General features: G+C 39.1%; 1 protein-coding gene across 1 annotated transcript in view; it reads left to right on the top strand.

The window, feature by feature from the left end:
• DNAH8 (dynein axonemal heavy chain 8) overlaps nucleotides 1–20,483 on the top strand; it is a 369,397-nt gene that overhangs the window by 327,165 nt on the left and 21,749 nt on the right. Inside the window, exons 84-86 of the mRNA XM_032410111.1 lie at nucleotides 12,037–12,193; nucleotides 15,903–16,055; nucleotides 16,134–16,323. Coding sequence (XP_032266002.1) covers nucleotides 12,037–12,193; nucleotides 15,903–16,055; nucleotides 16,134–16,323 — 500 coding nt within the window. The remainder of the gene's footprint in view (nucleotides 1–12,036; nucleotides 12,194–15,902; nucleotides 16,056–16,133; nucleotides 16,324–20,483) is intronic.

Raw genomic sequence — 20,483 nt, 5'->3', positions numbered from 1 at the left:
ATTCAGGAATGAGTTGCAAGTGCTTTTTGTCCCATTTTACTAGAATGTTTTATTACCTATGTATATGCTCAATTTTGTGGGTGTTTGGTGTGTTCATCTTTCAACTTTTAAAATAAATGTATTTGGGGATATTCTAAAACCCCAATATCTGAATAGAGGTTGCTCACCAAAAAATAATAATAAATAAATTTAGAAATCTCTATAAACTTACACAAAATCAATTTTCTTTTTTTTTCATAAAAATGTTTTTATTTTGTCATAGATGTTATCATGAGCTGATACCTTTTTTTTTTTTTTTTTGCTTTTTTTTTAAATTTGATTTTATGATGTTAGTCACCATACAATAATACATCACTAGTTTTTGATATGGTGATCCACGATTCATTGTTTTCTTATACCCCCCAGTGCTCCATGCAGTACATGCCCTCTTTAATACCCATCACTGGGCTAATCCATTCCCCCACCCCCCTCCCCTCTAAAGCAGAGCTGATAGTTTTTTGGTTTTTTTTTCTTTAGTTTTTGATGTAGTGTTCCATGATTCACTGTTTGCACATAACACCCAGTGCTCCATGCAGTACGTGCCCTCTTTAATACCCATCACCAGGCTAACCCATCCCCTGAGCCCCCTCCCCTCTAAAACCCTCAGTTTGTTTCTCAGAGTCCATAGTCTCTCATGTTTCATCTCCCCCTCCGATTTCCCCCCCTTCATTCTTCCCCTCCTGCTATATTCTTCTTCTTTTTTCCTTAACATATATTCATTATTTGTTTCAAAGGTACAGATCTGTGATTCAACAGTCTTGCACAATTCACAGCGCTCACCATAGCACATACCCTCCCCAATGTCTATCACCCAGCCACCCCATCCCTCCCACCGCCCCCCCTCCAGCGACCCTCAGTTTGTTTCCTGAGATTAAGAATTCCTCATATCAGTGAGGTCATATGATACATGTCTTTTTCTGATTGACTTATTTCGCTCAGCATAACACCCTCCAATTCCATCCACGTCGTTGCAAATGGCAAGATCTCATTCCTTTTGATGGCTGCATAATATTCCATTGTATATATATACCACCTCTTCTTTATCCATTCATCTGTAGATGGACATCTTGGCTCTTTCCACAGTTTGGCTATTGTGGACATTGCTGCTATAAACGTCGGGGTGCATGTACCCCTTCAGATTCCTACATTTGTATCTTTGGGATAAATACCCAGTAGTGCAATTGCTGGGTCGTAGGGTAGCTCTATTTTCAATTTTTTGAAGAACCTCCATACTGTTTTCCAGAGTGGCTGCACCAGCTTGCATTCCCAACAGTGTAGGAGGGTTCCCCTTTCTCTGCATCCCCGCCAACATCTGTCGTTTCCTGACTTGTTAATTTTAGCCATTCTGGCTGGTGTGAGGTGGTATCTCATTGAGGTTTTGATTTGGATTTCCCTGATGCTGAGCGATGTTGAGCACTTTTTCATGTGTCTGTTGGCCGTTTGGATGTCTTCTTTGGAAAAATGTCTGTTCATGTCTTCTGCCCATTTCTTGATTGGATCATTTGTTCTTTGGGTGTTGAGTTTGATAAGTTCTTTATAGATTTTGGATACTAGCCGTTTATCTGATATGTCATTTGCAAATATCTTCTCCCATTCTGTCGGTTGTCTTTTGGTTTTGTTGACTGTTTCTTTTGCTGTGTAAAAGCTTTTTATCTTGATGAAGTCCCAATAGATCATTTTTGCCCTTGCTTCCCTTGCCTTTGTTGATGTTTCTAGGAAGAAGTTGCTGCGGCTGAGGTCGAAGAGGTTGCTGCCTGTGTTCTCCTTTAGGATTTTGATGGACTCCTGTCTCACATTGAGGTCTTTCAACCATTTGGAGTCTATTTTTGTGTGTGGTGTAAGGAAATGGTCCAGTTTCATTCTTCTGCATGTGGCTGTCCAATTTTCCCAACACCATTTGTTGAAGAGACTGTCTTTTTCCATTGGACGTTCTTTCCTGCTTTGTCGAAGATTAGTTGACCATAGAGTTGAGGGTCCATTTCTGGGCTCTCTATTCTGTTCCATTGATCTATGTGTCTGTTTTTTTGCCAGTACCATACTGTCTTGATGATTACAGCTTTGTAATACAGCTTGAAGTCCGGAATTGTGATGCCACCAGCTTTGCTTATCTTTTCAACATTCCTCTGGCTATTCGGGGTCTTTTCTGGTTCCATACAAATTTTAGGATTATTTGTTCCATTTCTTTGAAAAAAGTTGATGGTATTTTCATAGGGATTGCATTGAATGTGTAGATTGCTCTAGGTAGCATAGACATCTTCACAATATTGGTTCTTCCAATCCATGAGCATGGAACGTTTTTCCATTTTTTTGTGTCTTCCTCAATTTCTTTCATGAGTATTTTATAGTTTTCTGAGTACAGATTCTTTGCCTCTTTGGTTAGATTTATTCCCAAGTATCTTATGGTTTTGGGTGCAATTGTAAATGGAATCGACTCCTTAATTTCTCTTTCTTCTGTCTTGTTGTTGGTGTATAGGAATGCCACTGATTTCTGTGCATTGATTTTATATCCTGCCACTTTACTGAATTCCTGTATGAGTTCTAGAAGTTTTGGGGTGGAGTCTTTGGGGTTTTCCACATAAAGTATCATATCATCTGCAAAGAGTGAGAGCTTGACTTCTTCTTTGCCAATTTGGATGCCTTTGATTTCTTTTTGTTATCTGATTGCTGTGGCTAGGACTTCTAGTACTATGTTGAATAGCTGTGGTGATAGTGGACATCCCTGCCATGTTCCTGACCTTAGGGGGAAAGCTCTCAGTTTTTCCCCATTGAGAATGATATTCACTGCGGGTTTTTCATAGGTGGCTTTTATGATATTGAGGTATGTACCCTCGATCCCTATACTCTGAAGAGTTTTGATCAAGAAAGGATGCTGTATTTTGTCAAATGCTTTTTCTGCATCTATTGAGAGGATCATATGATTCTTGTTCTTTCTTTTGTTAATGTATTGTATCATGTTGATTGATTTGCAGATGTTGAACCAACCTTGCAGCTCAGGGATAAATCCCACTTAGTCGTGGTGAATAATCCTTTTAATGTACTGTTGGATCCTATTGGCTAGTATTTTGGTGAGAATTTTTGCATCCATGTTCATCAAGGATATTGGTCTGTAATTCTCCTTTTTGATGGGGTATTTGTCTGGTTTGGGGATCAAGGTAGTGGTGGCCTCATAAAAGGAGTTTGGAAGTTTTCCTTCCATTTCTATTTTTTGGAACAGTTTCAGAAGAATAGGTATTAATTCTTCCTGAAATGTTTGGTAGAATTCCCCTGGGAAGCCATCTGGCCCTGGGCTTTTGTTTGTTGGGAGATTTTTGATGACTGCTTCAATTTCCTTAGTGGTTATAGGTCTTTTCAGGTTTTCTGTTTCTTCCTGGTTCAGTTTTGGTAGTTGATACATCTCCAGGAATGCATCCATTTCTTCCAGGTTATCTAATTTACTGGCATATAGTTGCTCATAATATGTTCTTATGATTATTTGTATTTCTTTGGTGTTGGTTGTAATCTCTCCTCTTTCATTCATGATTTTGTTGATTTCGGTCATTTCTCTTTTCTTTTTGATAAGTCTGGCCAGGGGTTTATCAATCTTGTTAATTCTTTCAAAGAGCCAGCTCCTAATTTCGTTGATCTGTTCTACTGTTCTTTTGGTTTCTATTTCATTGATTTCTGCTCTGATCTTTATTATTTCTCTTCTCCTGCTGGGTTTAGGCTTTATTTGCTTTTCTTTCTCTAGCTCCTTTAGGTGTAGGATTAGGTTGTGTACTTGAGACCTTTCTTGTTTCTCGAGAAAGGCTTGTATTGCTATATACTTGCCTCTTAGGACTGCCTTTGCTGCATCCCAAAGATTTTGAACAGTTGTGTTTTCATTTTCATTGGTTTCCATGAATTTTTTAAATTCTTCTTTAATTTCCTGGTTCACCCATTCATTCTTTAGTAGGATGCTCTTTAGCGTCCATGTATTTGAGTTCTTTCCGACTTTCCTCTCGTGATTGAGCTCTAGTTTCAAAGCATTGTGGTCTGAAAATAGGCAGGGAATGATCCCAATCTTCTGGTACCAGTTGAGACCTGATTTATGACCTAGGATGTGATCGATTCTGGAGAATGTTCCATGGGCACTAGAGAAGAATGTGTACTCTGTTGCTTTGGGATGGAATGTTCTGAATATGTCTGTGAAGTCCATTTGGTCCAGTGTGTCATTTAAAGTCTTTATTTCCTTGTTGATCTTTTGCTTAGATGATCTGTCCATTTCAGTAAGGGGGGTGTTAAAGTCCCCCACTATTATTGTATTGTTGTCGATGTGTTTCTTTGCTTTTGTTATTAATTGCCTTATATAATTGGCTGCTCCCATGTTAGGGGCATAGATATTTACAATTGTTAGATCTTCTTGTTGGATAGACCCTTTAAGTAGGATATAGTGTCCTTCCTCATCTCTTATTACAGTCTTTGGTTTAAAATCTAATTTGTCTGATATAAGGATTGCCACCCCAGCTTTCTTTTGGTGTCCATTAGCATGGTAAATGGTTTTCCACCCCCTCACTTTCAATCTGGGGGTGTCTTTGGGTCTAAAATGAGTCTCTTGCAGACAGCATATCGATGGGTCTTGTTTTTTAATCCAATCTGATAGCCTGTGTCTTTTGATTGGGGTATTTAGCCCATTTACATTCAGGGTAACTATTGAAAGATAAGAATTTAGTGCCATTGTATTGCCTGTAAAGTGACTGTTACTGTATATTGTCTGTGTTCCTTTCTGGTCTATGTTGCTTTTAGGCTTTCTCTTTGCTTAGAGGACCCCTTTCAATATTTCTTGTAGGGTTGGTTTCGTGTTTGCAAATTCCTTTAGTTTTTGTTTGTCCTGGAAGCTTTTTATCTCTCCTTCAATTTTCAATGACAGCCTAGCTGGATATAGTATTCTTGGCTGCATATTTTTCTCATTTAGTGCTCTGAATATATCATGCCAGTCCTTTCTGGCCTGCCAGGTCTCTGTGGATAGGTCTGTTGCCAATCTAATATTTCTACCATTGTAGGTTACATATCTCTTCTCCCGAGCTGCTTTCAGGATTTTCTCTTCGTCTCTGAGACTTGTAAGTTTTACTATTAGATGTCGGGGTGTTGACCTATTTTTATTGATTTTGAGGAGGGTTCTCTGTGCCTCCTGGATTTTGATGTGTGTTTCCTACCCCAAATTAGGGAAGTTCTCTGCTATAATTTGCTCCAATATACCTTCTGCCTCTCTCTCTCTTTCTTCTTCTTCTGGGATCCCAGTTATTCTAATGTTGTTTCATCTTATGGTACCGCTTTTCTCTCGAATTCTGCCGTCATGATCCAGTAGTTGTTGATCTCTCTTTTTCTCAGCTTTTTTATTTTCCATCATTTGGTCTTCTATATCACTGATTCTCTCTTCTGCCTCATTTATCCTAGCAGTTAGCACCCCCATTTTTGATTGCACCTCATTAATAGCCTTTTTTATTTCGACTTGGTTAGATTTTAGTTCTTTTATTTCTCCAGAAAGGGTCTCTCTAATAACTTCCATGCTTTTTTCAAGCCCAGCTAGTATCTTTAAAGTGATGATTCTGAACTCTAGATCCGACATCGTACTAATGTCCATATTGAGTAGGTCCCTGGCAGTCGGTACTACCTCTTGTTCTTTTTGTTGAGGTGATTTTTTCCATCTTGTCATTTTGTCCAGAGGAGAATAGATTAATGAGAGAACAAAATGCTAACAGGGTAACAACGTCCCCAGAAAATATACTCTAAACAAATCAGAAAAGACCTGAAGCTGGGGGAAAAAGAAAGGGAAAGAAAGAAAAAAGAAAAAGCAAAAAAAAAAAAGAAAGAAAAGAAATAGAAAAAAATAAAAATAAAAACAAAAACAAAAAAACAGAACAAAACAAAACAAAAAAAAACAGAATATGATCAAATATGATCAGTCTTGTGCATAGATCAGTGCCACACACTAGATTTTGGGTGTATTTTGGTCTGTTAGAAGATAGTGCCTCTCAAAATTTTAAAGAAAGAAAAACTTATATATGTACAAAAATAAGGGTTGATATGATGAAGGGATGGAATATGACTGTAAAGATGAAAATTATAAAAAAATTTTATAAAAGGAATTGATAAGAAGTTGTTTGAAAAAAGAAAAGAGGATTTAAAAAAAAAAGAAAGAAAAAAAAGGGAGAGAATGTGATCAGGCAGGAGAGTAGAACAAAACCATACACTAGAGATTTAGGGTATATTTTGATCTGTTAGAAGAAACTATCTCAAAATTTTAAAGCGAGAACAACTTATATATATATGCCAAAAATAAGGGTAACTACTATGAAGGGATAGAATATGACTCTAAGAATGAAAAATAAAAATGTTTTTTTAAAAAAGTAATTGATAAGATGTTGGTTGAAAAAGGGAAAAAGAAAAATTCAAAAAAACAAAAGTTAAAAAAAAATTAATTTTGAAAGACTAAAGAATCATGGTAAAAAAGCCATGGATTCTATGTGCAGTATTCCCCTGGCTCTGGAGTTCTGCCATTCTCATTGATCGGTAAACTTGGTCTTGGCTGGCTGTTCTCGCTGATCTTCTGGGGGAGGGGCCTGTTGCCGTGGTTCCCAAATATCTTTGCTGGAGGCAGAATTGCCCCGCCCTTACCGGTCCGGGCTAAGTAATCTGCTCAGTTTTGCTCTCGGGAGCTTTTGTTCCCTGCAAGCTTTCCGTACAGCTTTGGAGGCAGAGAGTGAAAATGGCGGCCTCCCAATCTCCGCCCCGGAGGAGCCGAGAACTCAGGGCCCCGCTCCTCAGGGCGCCCCCAGAGAAAAGCAGTCAGTCACTCCCATCTCCCTGGTCTCCGGCTGCACTCCGTGCTCACCTGGCCTGTGACCGCGCGTTTCTATCTCTGGCACCCGACCCCGGGTGGAGTCTCCAAACCCAGCAGACCCCTGCGGTGCGCTCCCGCGCCGCTCCTCCCGGGGGAGGAAGGGGAGTCTCCCCGGATCTGCCGCTTGTTGGGTCCCTGCTGGAGGAGCAGTGGCCCGACTGTGCCGCGGATCACGGTTTATAGCAACCCCGAGCTGAGAGCCCGCGCCTGGGCTCCGTCTCTGCAGCCGGCTTCCCTGCTCCGATACCTGGGAGCTCTGCCACACTCAGGCACCCCCAGTCTTTCTGTGACCCCGAGGGTCCTGAGACCACACTGTCCTGCAAGGGTTCCACCCCCCACTTCGCCACCAGAGTGACGTCCCTCAGCGGAGCAGACTTCTAAAAGTTCCGATTTTGTGCTCCGCGGCTCTATCACTTGCCAGAAGCGGCGGACGGAGGCCGCCCCCACCCCCGCCGTCTATCCTCCCGAATATCGCCTCGGATTCACTTCTCCGCACGTCCTACCTTCCAGAAAATGGTCGCTTTTCTGTTCAGAGAGTTGTTGCTATTCTTTTCTTCGATCTCCTGTTGAGTTTGTAGGTGTTCAGAATGGTTTGATCCCTATCCAGCTGAATTCCTGAGACCAGATGAAATCCAGGTCTCCTACTCCTCCGCCATCTTGCTCCGCACCCCCCGTTTCTCCACATTCTTGCCAATGCTTGTTATTATCTGTTTTTTATTATAATCATTCTTGTAGGTGTGAAGTGATATCTCACTGTGGTTTTAATTTGCATTTTTCTAATAAATGATGAGCATCTTTTCATATGTTTATTGGCCATTAATATAGCTTTTTTTGTGAAATATCTATTTAAATCTTTTGTCTTGCCTTCCTTCTTGAAAGATAATTTTGCTTGGTATATACAATTCTTGGTTTGTAGTTATTTTATCCTCACATGTGCAACACACTTTTCCATTTTCTTCTGGCTTCCAACGCTGCTGTTGAGGATTGGCCATCAGTCTTACTGTCATTTCTTTCTAGATATTCTGTTTTTCTCTCTGGTTGCTTTTAAGATATTCACTTTGTTTTTGGTGTTTTACAGTTTCATTGTGATATGTTTACATCTGGATTTCTATTTATTTGTTTGTTTGTTTGTTCATACTACTTAGGAGGCACTGAATTCAACTCTTTCATCAATCCCCAGTTGTTATTTCATCCCTTATTATTTCTTTTTTATTTTCTCTCTTCTATCTTTCTGAAGCTCTCCTGAGATGTACGTTAGAACTTATCACTCTATCCTATATGTCTTTTAACCTCTCTTTCATATTTCCCATTTGTTTTCCTCTGCAGCATTCTACATGTCTTCAGATCTATTTTCCAGTTTCCTAATTCTTTACTTGGTTGAATCTAATCTGCTGTTTGACTCATTGTTAACTTTATGGTAGGCAGAATAATGAACCCTCAAAGATATCCACATCCTAATCCCCAGAACCTGTATAAATGTTACCTTTATGTGGCACAAAGGACTTTACAGATATTCTTAAGGGTAAGGATCCTGGGATGGGAACGTTATCCTAGATTATCAAAGTAGGCCCAATTTAATCACATGAACTAGTGGGAGATGGAAACAGAAGTGTGGGTCAGAGAGATGAAATGGAAGCAGGAGGAAAGATGCAAAGTGAGAGAGGGACTTGACTTGCCATTGTCATGGACAGCTAGCAAGGAATTGGGGACCTCAGTAAGAAAGTGGATTCTGCTAACAACTCAAATGAGCAAGGAAATGAATCTTACCCAATAGCCTACAGAAAGTAACTCAGCCTTGCTGACATTTTGATTTTAGCCCAATGAGACCTATGTCAGACTTATTAACTACAGAACTGTAAGATAATAAATTTATGTTGTTTTAAGACACTTACTTTTTAAAAAGATTTTATTTATTTACAGAGAGAGAGGGCACAAGTGGGGGGAGGGGCAGAGGGAGAAGGAGAGAAAGATTCTCAAGCAGACTCCACGCTGAGCATGGAACCTGATGCTGGGCTCAGTCCCATGACCCTGAGATCATGACCTGAACTGAAATCAAGAGTCAGATGCTTAGCTGACTGAGCCACCTGGGCACCCCAAGACACTTATTTTGTGGTAATTTGTTATAGCAGCAATAAAAAAACTAATACTGTTTTTCAATCTTAATATTTTTAAAAATTTCCAAAAGTTCTATTTGGCTCTTTTTCACATATGCTATTCATGTTTAGAGTTTCCTGTTTCATACTTATATTTTCAATCATCCTTTTTTATTCTCTGATACAGTAAAAACATCTTCATAATGTGCATCTGAAAATTTATTATCTATGATCTTTGCAGGTCTGGTTCTGCTTTCTGTTGTTTCTACTGGCTCTTGCTCAGAGCAAGAGCTCCTGCTTTGTTTCTTTATGAATTTTTAACTTTTGACTGTGAACTCATGTCTATTGGAAATTAACTGTTGGATTCTTTGAGACCTGGTTGTAGGCATATTATTCCAGGAAAGGTGTGGGTTGGTTCGACTAGCTGCCACCTGAAACTTCCTGGAAACACCTTAAAATAAATTTCTAGCTTGAGGATTTTAAATTCATATAGGTAATATGAATGAGTGTTAATTAATGCAACAAACCTGGTGAATTAAGAATTCACAGGAAGAGGCAGTTCAAGTTAGCAGCATAGGAAGATCTTGAACTAAATTCCTCCCACAGACACACCATATCTACAGCTACATAGGGAACAATTCTTTCTGGAAAAGACCTGAAAACTAACTGAGCAGCTGCTCCATAGTGAAGTATAAAAGGGCTACATCAAGGTGGGTAGGAGAGGCAGAAATGTCATCTCACCTGAAACCTCACCCCTGGCACAGTGACATATAACTGGGAGGGATCTCATAAATACAGAGCTTCTCCTTGGGAAGCAAGGGGATTGTGCCCCACATCAGGAACTCCAACCCTTGAGACCTGTACCAGAGAGTCAAACCCCCAAAATGTCTGGTTTTGAAGACCAGTGGGGCTTATATCTAGGAGATAACCCCAAAGGGCTGTAGGGAATTAAGATCCTGCTGTTACAGGGCCCATGTGCAGACTCACTCACCCCTGGGACTCAGAGCAAAAGCAGGAGTTTGAAAAGCACTTAGATCATATGTGAAGGAGATTCATTTGCTAATCTTAAGGCCTCTGCTAGAGGGACAGGAACCTGTTGGGACTCTTGCCAGGGATGGAGGTACTTGTTCACACCAGTTTTGTGTTCTCCCTCTGCCTTACTAGTTCTGGTGGGAGTGTCCCAACCCCAGTGCCTCCTGTGGCCCTGCTAAAGCCAGTAGACACATGCAGCCCACACAGAGGACGTCCCTTGCATGCCTGGCCCTGGTAGCCAAGGGGGCTTGCATTTCTGGGCCCCACAGGCCTGAAACAATTGGAGCCACAGTTCTCGATACGTTGCCACCCCCAAGGCGTGGCACTCACAGTGGACTAAAACACTCCTCAGTCTTCCTGTGAAAATGTCTATTTACATATTTGCTATCAACTTAAAATAGACTGTTATATTTATAGGCTGTTATATGTGAGCCTCATGGTTAACAAAGCAAAAGTCTATAGTAGATACACAAAAGATAATAGGAAAGGAATCTAACCGTAACACTACAGAAAGTCATCAAACACTACAGAAAGTCATCAAACCACAAGGGAAGAGCAGGAGAAGAAAAAAAGAATAGGAAAGAACTAAAGAACAGTCAGAAAACAATGAACAAAATAGTATTGAGCACATACCTAGTAATAATTACTTCAAATGTAAATGGGCTAAATTCTCCAATCAAAAACATAGACTGGCTGAATGGATTTAAAAAACAAAACAAAACAAAACAAAAAAACAAAAACAAAAATAAAGACCCATGTTGCCTACAAGAGACTCTCTTCAAATGTAAGGACATGCACAGACTGAAAGTGAAGGAATGAAAAATGATGTTTTATGTAAATGGAAACTGAAAGAAAACTTGGGTAGTTATATCGGACAAAATACACTTTTAAACAAAGACTGTAATAAAAGACAAAGATAGTTATTAAATAATGATAAAAGGGTCAAATCAACAAGAAGATACAACATTTGTAAATATTTGTGTACCCAACATAGGAGCACCTAAATATATAAAGCAAATACTAACAGACCAAAAGGGAGAAATTGACAGCAATACAACAATAGAACGATAGTACAATACAATACAATACAATACAATACAATACAGTACAATAATAGTAGGGGACTTTACTATCCTACTGACTCTCACACTCGTGCACACACACCCAGCTACTTCAAGACAAAAGCTACGTTTGTGCCTCTCAGAGCATCTGGTTGACCCAGAAGAGATCTAGAGAGTGAGAACAAAAACAAGGGAGAGATACAGATGGATTACTCTCTTTTAAAGCATCCTGTTCTTCTCCTCCAAAGCATGTATTACAGTTGTATTGACAAACGCACCCCTCTTCCACTAGATAGAGAGGGGCACCAAGGCAAGGATCTGTTTACCTGGACCATACTGTAGCACCTAGCTCAGTGCCTGGTACATAATAAATCTTTATTGGATGCATGGATTTTAAATATGGGTGGCTGCATTTAGACAAGTGGAACAGATGGATGCCAATAGATTACTTTGGAAATCATAAGACAAAAGTGGGAAAGTGAGAAAACAAAACAGAAAATACCAAAGAAATTTTAATAATGTGTAATTCATAGAAGAAATATGAGTGATCCTCTTTGATCTAACAAATTGTCATGTAATTATAGATTCTTATGACCAGTCTATAACTGGGGGAGAATAAAAAGAGTTGTGTTCATTGTCCAACATGAGGTTTGTAGGCTAGTGACAAGCAAAATTGGATAGTACTGCTTTGGATTACCAAGGACATTTGTGGAATCTCTTTCCCTGAAGATGGAAAGCCTTTCTTTTCTGTGATGTTCTTGATGTCTTGTTAGGAGGCAGTAGAATGGGTCTCTAGTTTTTTTCATTCCTGTGTGTTGATGGTAAAGTTTCCTTTTCCCCCCTCTTTTTTCTATCTGGCTTTAAGTGATCTTATCCGTTCATTTTAGCTTTGATAATTATCTCTGAACGTACATTTCCTTGCTACATTCTGAAAAGTTCACTCTTTTATCAGGTATCAGAGTAACACTGCTTCTGCTGTTCTTGAAACAATTACCAACATTCAACCCAAAGAGAGTGGAGGCGGTGTGGGAGAGACCCGGGAAGCCATCGTTTATAGATTATCTGAAGATATGCTGAGCAAACTGCCTCCTGATTACATTCCTCATGAGGTAAGCTACACATTTTGCCCCTGGTGTGTACAGGGCTATCTTTGGGTTCCACAAAACCTAGCATGGTCCTGGGACAGTAAGTTTCACTCCCTCCCTGCTCTGCTTATTCCCACTTCCTTTGCAACTCTTTCTTTTAACCTTGTGGTCTTCTCTTCCTTGGCCCTTCTCAAGCATCTTGCAAACTATGATCTGCACTTTTCCTGACACCTTTCTCCATCCGTCTCCTACTCCATGTTCTCTTTCAATCACCTTTTCTCTACCTTTTCCCATCTTTGTATTCCTCTATCTTTGCATCCCCAGACATCTTACACCTGTAGGCTGGAAACATCTCTCCACCTCTTTCACCCAAGCCTGCTTTGTCCATTCTTTAAACTCACTCCTTGTTTTTGTCTTCTGCTCCCCCCTTCTAGTCTCTCAATCCTCCCAGCCAGGAAAGCAAGCCATTTAAATGAATTCACTCCCCACATGGATGGCAATAATTTTCTACTTCTTTAACCTCCCAGTTGTTTGCCTATTAACCTAAATCGGTTTTTCTCAAAATATTTTTAACCTCAAGACCCCTTTACGAAATGACTGAGGACCCCAAATAGCCTTTATTTATGTGGGTTATAACTACTGATATTTAATATATCATAAATTTAAACAGACACATTTCAAAAGTCTGTATTAATTTATTGTAAAATAACAGTAATAAACCCCACTACATGTTAACACAACTAACATTTTTATTAAAAAAAAGTATGTTTTCTAAGACAAAAAAATTTATTGAGAATAGTGGGATTGTTTTACATTTTTTGCAAATCTCTTTAATGCCTTGTTTAACAGAAGGCAGGTAGATTTTCCTATCTGCTTCTGCATTCGATCTGTTGTGATACCACATGTCACGTAGCTCTGGAAAACTTCACTGTACACTCCTGAGAGAAGAGGAGTTAAAAAGTTAAGTGATGTCTTAGTATTACTATGAAAAACGTGCAACTTTGTGGACCCCCTGAAAGGATCTCAGGGTCTGTAGGGGTCTTTGAGAACTGCTGATCTAAAAAAAAACTTTAATTGTGGTAAAATTTCTGGGTGGTTAAAAGTTCTACGAAAGGTCCTTCAACTTGGCCTCCTTCTTCATGCAAGAAGACAGGGTTGTGTCTTCTGGTCATCCAGGGCCTCCTCTCTCCTGTTCTCAGCCTCCACTCCTCACTGCTGATGGTCAGAGAGTCCCAGATGGGACTGAATCAAGTGTAGCTCTTCAACCAAGAAGTGAGAGGCTAATGCCCTAGTGCTGGTATAACTATGGTTTTGTGTCTACCCTGACTTGCATCCTCAAGTTTGGGAAAAATGAACTTGTCAGTTGGGGACCCCGAGGCTGCTTGAGCTACAGGCCTCCCACTGCAATGGGTACCCTCAACAATAAGAAACATTTTCTTGCTTCTTAAAACAGTTTTTGCCTCTGCTATGTAAATGGGTACCAAGGCATTTGGCCAAGAAATCCATTGCTTCACATAGAGATAATTATAGTAGGGGGTAAAACATTTTTTTAAATGGATACATAGTGTAAATGATCTTCAGGAGACAGATGAGGCATAAAACCTGCCTTAAAATATTTTAAAACCTGGCATGTGAAGGTGAGATAAAACTCACTCTGGTTGACTAGACCACAGGTTGGTATTACCCGAGGAGGGGTCCAGGATCTTGGGATAATTTGAGCTATCCAGGCTTGGTCAGGGCCACTTCCCCAAGTTCTCTGTTCTGGCAATATTCTAGCAGGGACTGAATGTGAGGGATGTCGCTAAGTAGTTTGCTAAATGGGAAGGAGTTTGTACTGAGGCATCTAAAACTGCTTCCTCTTCCAAGATCACTTACCTTTTAGTGTCCTTTATTTCATAGAAGAGAGATATGTGTTCTTGAAAATGTGGCTGTAAAGTGAATTTTGTAAATTGAAATATAATTACACTATTGACTTCCATAGTAAAAACGGAGCCACATTACTCAAGAAGAGACTACCTGGTCCCAGAAACATAATGAAAATCCTATGTAAGACTGCAGCAAATCTTTCATCTTATTAATAAAAAGATAATTTTAGGCTGGAACAATAACCATATTCAAAATAAAATCAGTACGAAGATTAGATTTTCAAGAGTTTAAGTTTTTCCTAAGCATGTCTCTGTTGCAAAAGAAGGTTCTCGTTTAAAACTGTAAGTAGGGCAAGGTGATTTGTTTGGGGCTGTTAGCATACTAAAAGGTACCTGGGCTATTGATGTGACACTGTAGCCAATACCTGGGCTTAATTTCCCACTTGTGGGAGTTGCAAAAGTATTTCCATAATTTCCTTTTTCCTTCATTGTGAATTTCTACAGAGTAGTCATGATTTAAAGGGGGTGATATATATGCTATTCAGCCACTGGAGGCTGAAGGGCTCGAGATGAGAATGAGGAGGTAGAGCCTGCAAAAATGTAAGTTCTAGAACCAGGAATTTAGGAGAATGCCTGGAAGTTGGTACGGTGACTGGGTTAGGGACCTCCACTGGCATGTTTGACTGGGATTGCAATATCATTTGCTCTACCTGCCCAGATATTCCCACCCTGGATGTTCGGTTTTGTATATCCCACACTGATTCCCCAAGTTTGTGCTTCCCCTCTTCATCCCTAACTCATTAGAAGTGGCCCAACTGCAGGAAAGCAGAGGTGTCTATTGCCGAGGGGGATGCTTCAGCATCATGCTAGCAAACCTGTTCTGGAAAATGAGGAGGATGGTCCACATGAGCCTGAAGCCTATCGTTTCTAACATTCCATGACTCAAGAAGGGGCCGTGAGCATTTCCAGCAGAGAAGCCTACAGTTGACTGGCTTTCTGGTGATTTGGTGGACTGGTACATTTCTCTAAATTCTCTCCCACTCCATATGCCTATCCTTACCCCTCCTATACTGGCATCTCTTCGACTGTGGCCAGCAGAAAGTTCAGATCTCTGTATGAGTTCTTGCCAATATCCATAGTCAATCTTTTCTTGGGCATAGGTCACTAAATTCAAATGTATATATATATTGGCTTATTTTCCAATAATTGTTATATTTTATTATTCCCAGACCAGATGCTTTTATATTGATCTCTTCAAAATGGTCAATAAATGATATACCAAAAGGAACAAACGACAGGTGCTTAATGGCTCTCACACAAAGTCAAATATTTTTATTGATTAGATTAGGAAAGGCTCTCTTTAGTCACACTAACCAGGGCAACAATGATCTTAGGAAGCTGCAACCAATCATTCATTGGTTACTGCTCTGTAAAGATTTTGGCCGTATTAAACTTCTGTGACATTTCTAATAATGACTCTGTAAACATTATGAAAAAAACATGCCAAACTGTACTCTTACAAAGGTTAGATTGCAAAAGAATATTTAACTGACACTTAGCACTTAATCATTTGAAAGGGAAAAAAGGTACAATTTTGTTTCAGCTTTTTAAAGTACATTTCCAATTATCAACGAAGTACAATCAGTAGGAAATAAAAACAATTTTAGTTGAACAGTAGTTTCTGAGGCCTGGAAATGGGGAATTTAATGTCAAGTTGGGTTCTGCAAGAGATATTTTAGAATCCATTTGGTCTAGTAGAGCTATATCCAGAGGAAGAAAAAGAATAGAGAAAGGAGAGGTCATTGGAAGAGAAATGACAGATGATTAAAAAAAATTCCTTTCTTGTATTTTTTTTTTTTTTTTTTAAGGTGAAAGCTCGTTTGGTAAAGATGGGACATCTTAATTCAATGAACATATTTCTTAGACAAGAAATTGACAGAATGCAAAAAGTCATTTCAATCCTTCGCAGTAGCCTGAGTGATCTAAAATTGGCCATTGAAGGAACAATCATTATGAGTGAGGTGAGCTATGATCTCAGTTGTCATTTCCCTCTTTTGTTGGTTTTTCTCATTCTTATATTTTAACTTTCTCTTTTTCAGAATTTGAGAGATGCCCTGGACAACATGTATGATGCTCGCATACCTCAGATCTGGAAAAGAGTGTCCTGGGATTCATCCACACTGGGCTTCTGGTTTACTGAACTTCTGGAAAGAAATGCTCAGTTTTCTACTTGGATATTTGAAGGGAGGCCCAATGTATTTTGGATGACTGGTTTCTTTAATCCCCAAGGTATGTGCTCATAAGAAAGTGGGCAAAGTTGGAAGGTGAGCATAGTTATGTAGTAGCACTGTGTGAAATACATGTTATAATACAACAATATAGAGGTACAACTTGCTAAGTGCTGGACACATGCTTTCAAAGGTTGGAAACCACAGATGATCCTTCTGTATTTGTTTTACAAATTCGATCTGAAATTCATTCTACCACTGCTTCCACAATAATGCAGGCAGACCTTCCATTTTTCTTCTCATCTGCTTCAGCAAGGCTGTGGTTAGGACATGTGAAATATAGTAAAGTTTTGTTCAAATCTCAAATCTTAATTTTAAATTTTTATGAAAATGACAAGCATGAAGCACCAAAATATACAAAAATCGTTTCTAGATTTCAGGAAATTAGACTGATTTCAAAAATGATCCTGTGGCAAAACTTTTATTGAGTGAACTTCTAGAGTCTGTACCCCCTCAGTTTCCCCCCCCCGAAAAAAGTGCTTTGTGATTCTGCTGCATTTCTTCCTTCACTCTAGAAATTTTTACTGAGTTACTGACCAGATGTCTATTGACATAATAATAAGTTACATATATATATATATATAAAATTATATATATAATTGGTAAGCTCATAAAAACCACCATGGTTAGTGTTTCAGATTTAGAAAATGTAGAGTTCATAAAGTTTTGAAACATGACAACTTTTTTTTTTTTAAAAGATTTTATTTATTTATTTGACAGAGAGAGACACAGTGAGAGAAGGAACACAAGCAGGGGGGTGGGGGAGGGAGAAGCAGCCTTCCCGTGGAGCAGGGAGCCCGATGTGGGGCTCGATCCCAGGACCCTGGGATCATGACCTGAGCCAAAGGCAGACGCTTAACGACTAAGCCACCCAGGTGCCCGAAACATGACAACTTTTTGCTAACTACAATATGGATAGTTTTATTTCAAGTAATTCTTTCTTTTAGTTTTTATTTAAATTCCAGTTAGTTAACATACAGTGTAGTATTAGTTTCTGGTGTACAATATAGTGATTCATTGCTTCCATGCATCACCCGATGCTCATTACAAGTGCCCTCCTTAATCGCCATCACCTATATCACCCATCCCCCCACCCCCCTCCCCTCTGGTAACCATCAGTTTGTTCTCTATAGTGAAGAGTCTGTTTCTTGGTTTGCCTTTCTCTGTGTGTGTGTATTATTCCCTTTCCTCATTTGTTTTCTTTCTTAAATTCCACATATGCATGAAATCGATGATATTTATCTTTCTCTGACTTATTTTGCTTAACATAATACTCTGGCTCCATCCACTTTGTTGCAAATGGTAAGATTTAATTCCTTTTTATGGCTGAGTAATATTCCTGTGTGTGTGTGTGCGTGCGCATGTGTGTGTGTGTGTGCATGTGTGTGTGTATAACATCTCTTCTTTATCCATTCATCAATCAATGGATACTTGGGCTGTTTCCATAATTTGGTTATTGTAGATAATGCTGCTATAAATATCAGGGTTCATGTATCCCTTTGAGTTAGTAGTATTTTTGTATTCTTTGGGTAAATACATAGTAGGGCCATTGCTGTATCAGAGTAGTTCTATTTTTAACTTTTTTTTTTAAAGATTTTATTTATTTATTTGACAGAGAGAGACACAGTGAGAGAGGGAACACAAGCAGGGGGAGTGGGAGAGGGAGAAGCAGGCTTCCTGCCAAGCAGGGAGCCCCATGCAGGGCTCAATCCCAGGACCCCAGGATCATGACCTGAGCTGAAGACAGCCGCTTAATGACTGAGCCACCCAGGCGCCCCTACTTTTAACTTTTTGAGGAACTTCCATACTGTTATCCAGAGTGGCTACACCAGTTTGCATTCCCACCAACAGTGCAAGAGGGTTCCCCTTTCTCTACATCCTCGCCAACACCTGTTGTTTCCTGTGTTGTTGATTTTAGCCATTCTGAAAGATGTGAGGGGATAGCTCATTGTAGTTTTGATTTGCATTTCCCTTGATGATAAGTGATGTTGAGCATCTGTTCGTGAGTCTGTTGACTACCTGTATGTCTTCTTTGGAAAAATGTTTATTCATGTCTTGTGCCTATTTTTTAATTGGATTATTCATTTTTGGGGTGTTGAGTTTCATAAGTTCTTCATATATTTTGGATACTAACCCTTTATAGGATATGTCATTTGCAAATATCTTCTCCCATTCTTTAGGTTGTCTTTTAGTTTTGCTGACTGCAGAAGCTTTTTATTTTGATGTGGTCCTAATAGTTTATTTTTGCTTTTGTTCCTGTTTCCTCAGGAGACATATCTAGAAAGAAGTTGTTATGGCCCATGTCAAAGAGGTTATTGGTCATGTTTTCTTCTAGGATTTTTATGGTTTCAGGTTTCATATTTGGGCCTTTAATCCATTTTTTAATTTATCTTTGTGTATGGTGTAAGAAAGTGGTCCAGTTTCATTCGTTTGCATGTTGCTGTCCAGTTTTCCCAACACCACTTGTTGAAGAGACTGTCTTTTTACCATTGAATATTCTTTCCTGCTTTGTTGAAGATTAATTGACCATGAACTGGAGGGTATTATGCTGAGCGAAATAAGTCAAACAGAGAAAGACATGTATCATATGACCTCACTGATATGAGGAATTCTTAATCTCAGGAAACAAACTGAGGGTTGCTGGAGTGGGGGGTGGGGTGGGAGGGATGGGCTGACTGGGTGATGGACACTGGGGAGGGTATGTGTTCTGGTAAGCGCTGTGAATTGTGCAAGACTGTTGAATCTCAGATCTGTACCTCTGAAACAAATAATGCAATAGATGTTAAGAAAGAAAAAAAGAAGAAGAAGAATATAGCAGGAGGGGAAGAATGAAGGGGGGGAAATCGGAGGGGGAGAAGAACCATGAGAGACGATGGACTCTGAAAAACAAACTGAGGGTTCTAGAGGGGAGGGGGTGGGAGGATGGGTTAGCCTGGTGATGGGTATTGAGGAGGGCACGTTCTGCATGGAGCACTGGGTGTTATGCACAAACAATGAATCATGGAACACTATATCTAAAACTAATGATGTAATGTATGGGGATTAACATAACAATAAAAAAAATTAAAAAAAAAAAGATTAATTGACCATATAATTGTGGATTCATTTCTGGGTTTTCTGTTCTGTTCTATTGATCTATGTGTCTATTTCTGTGCCAGTACTATAGTGTCTTGATCACTACAGCTTTGTAATATAACTTGAAGTCTGGAATTGTGATGTCTCCAGCTTTGCTTTGCTTTGCCAAGATTGCTTTGGCTATTTGAGGTCTTTTGTGGTTCCATATAAATTTTAGGATTGTTTGTTCTAGCTCTATGAAAAATGCTGTTGGTATTTTGATAAGGATTGCATTAAATGTGTAGATTTCTTTGGGTAGCATAGATATGTTAACAATATTTGTTCTTATGATCAATGATCATGGACTGTCTTTCCAATTTTTTGTGTCATCTTCAATTTCTTTCATCAGTGTTTTATAGTTTTCAGAGTTATGTTTATTCCTAGGTATCTTATTATTTTAGGTGCAATTGTAAATGGGATTGATTCCTTATTTTATCTTTCTGCTGAATTATTATTGGTGTATAGAAATGCAACAAAGTTCTGTACATTGATTTTGTATCTTGCAACTTTCCTGTATCAGTTCCAGCAGTTTTTTGGTGGAGTCTTTAGGGTTTTCTACATAGAGTATCATGTCATCTGCGAATGGTGAAATTTGACTTCTTCCTTGCTGATTTGGATGACTTTTATTTCTTTTTGTTGTCTGATTGCTATGGCTAGGACTTCCAGTATTATGTTGAAAAAAAAGGTGGTGAGAGTGGACATCCTTGTCTTATTTCTGACTGTAGAGGAAAAGCTCTCAGTTTTCCCCCATTTAGGATGATATGAGCTGTGGGTTTTTCATAGATGGCCTTTATTATGTTGAGGTATGTTCCCTCTAAACATACTTTGTTGAGGGTTTTTATCATGAATGAATATTTTACTTTCTCAAATGCTTTTTCTGCATCTATTGAAATGATCATATGATTCTTATCCTTTCTTCCATTAATGTGATGTATCACATTGATTGATTTGTGAATATTGAACCACCTGTGTAACCCAGGAATAAATCTCACTTGATTGTGATGAATGATTTTTTTAAGGTATTGTTGGATTAGGTTTGTTAGTATT

Source organism: Phoca vitulina, unplaced genomic scaffold (genome assembly GCF_004348235.1).
Source record: "Phoca vitulina isolate PV1807 unplaced genomic scaffold, GSC_HSeal_1.0 scaffold11, whole genome shotgun sequence".
Lineage (NCBI taxonomy): Eukaryota > Metazoa > Chordata > Mammalia > Carnivora > Phocidae > Phoca > Phoca vitulina.
This window is presented reverse-complemented; position numbering and strand designations above follow the sequence as displayed.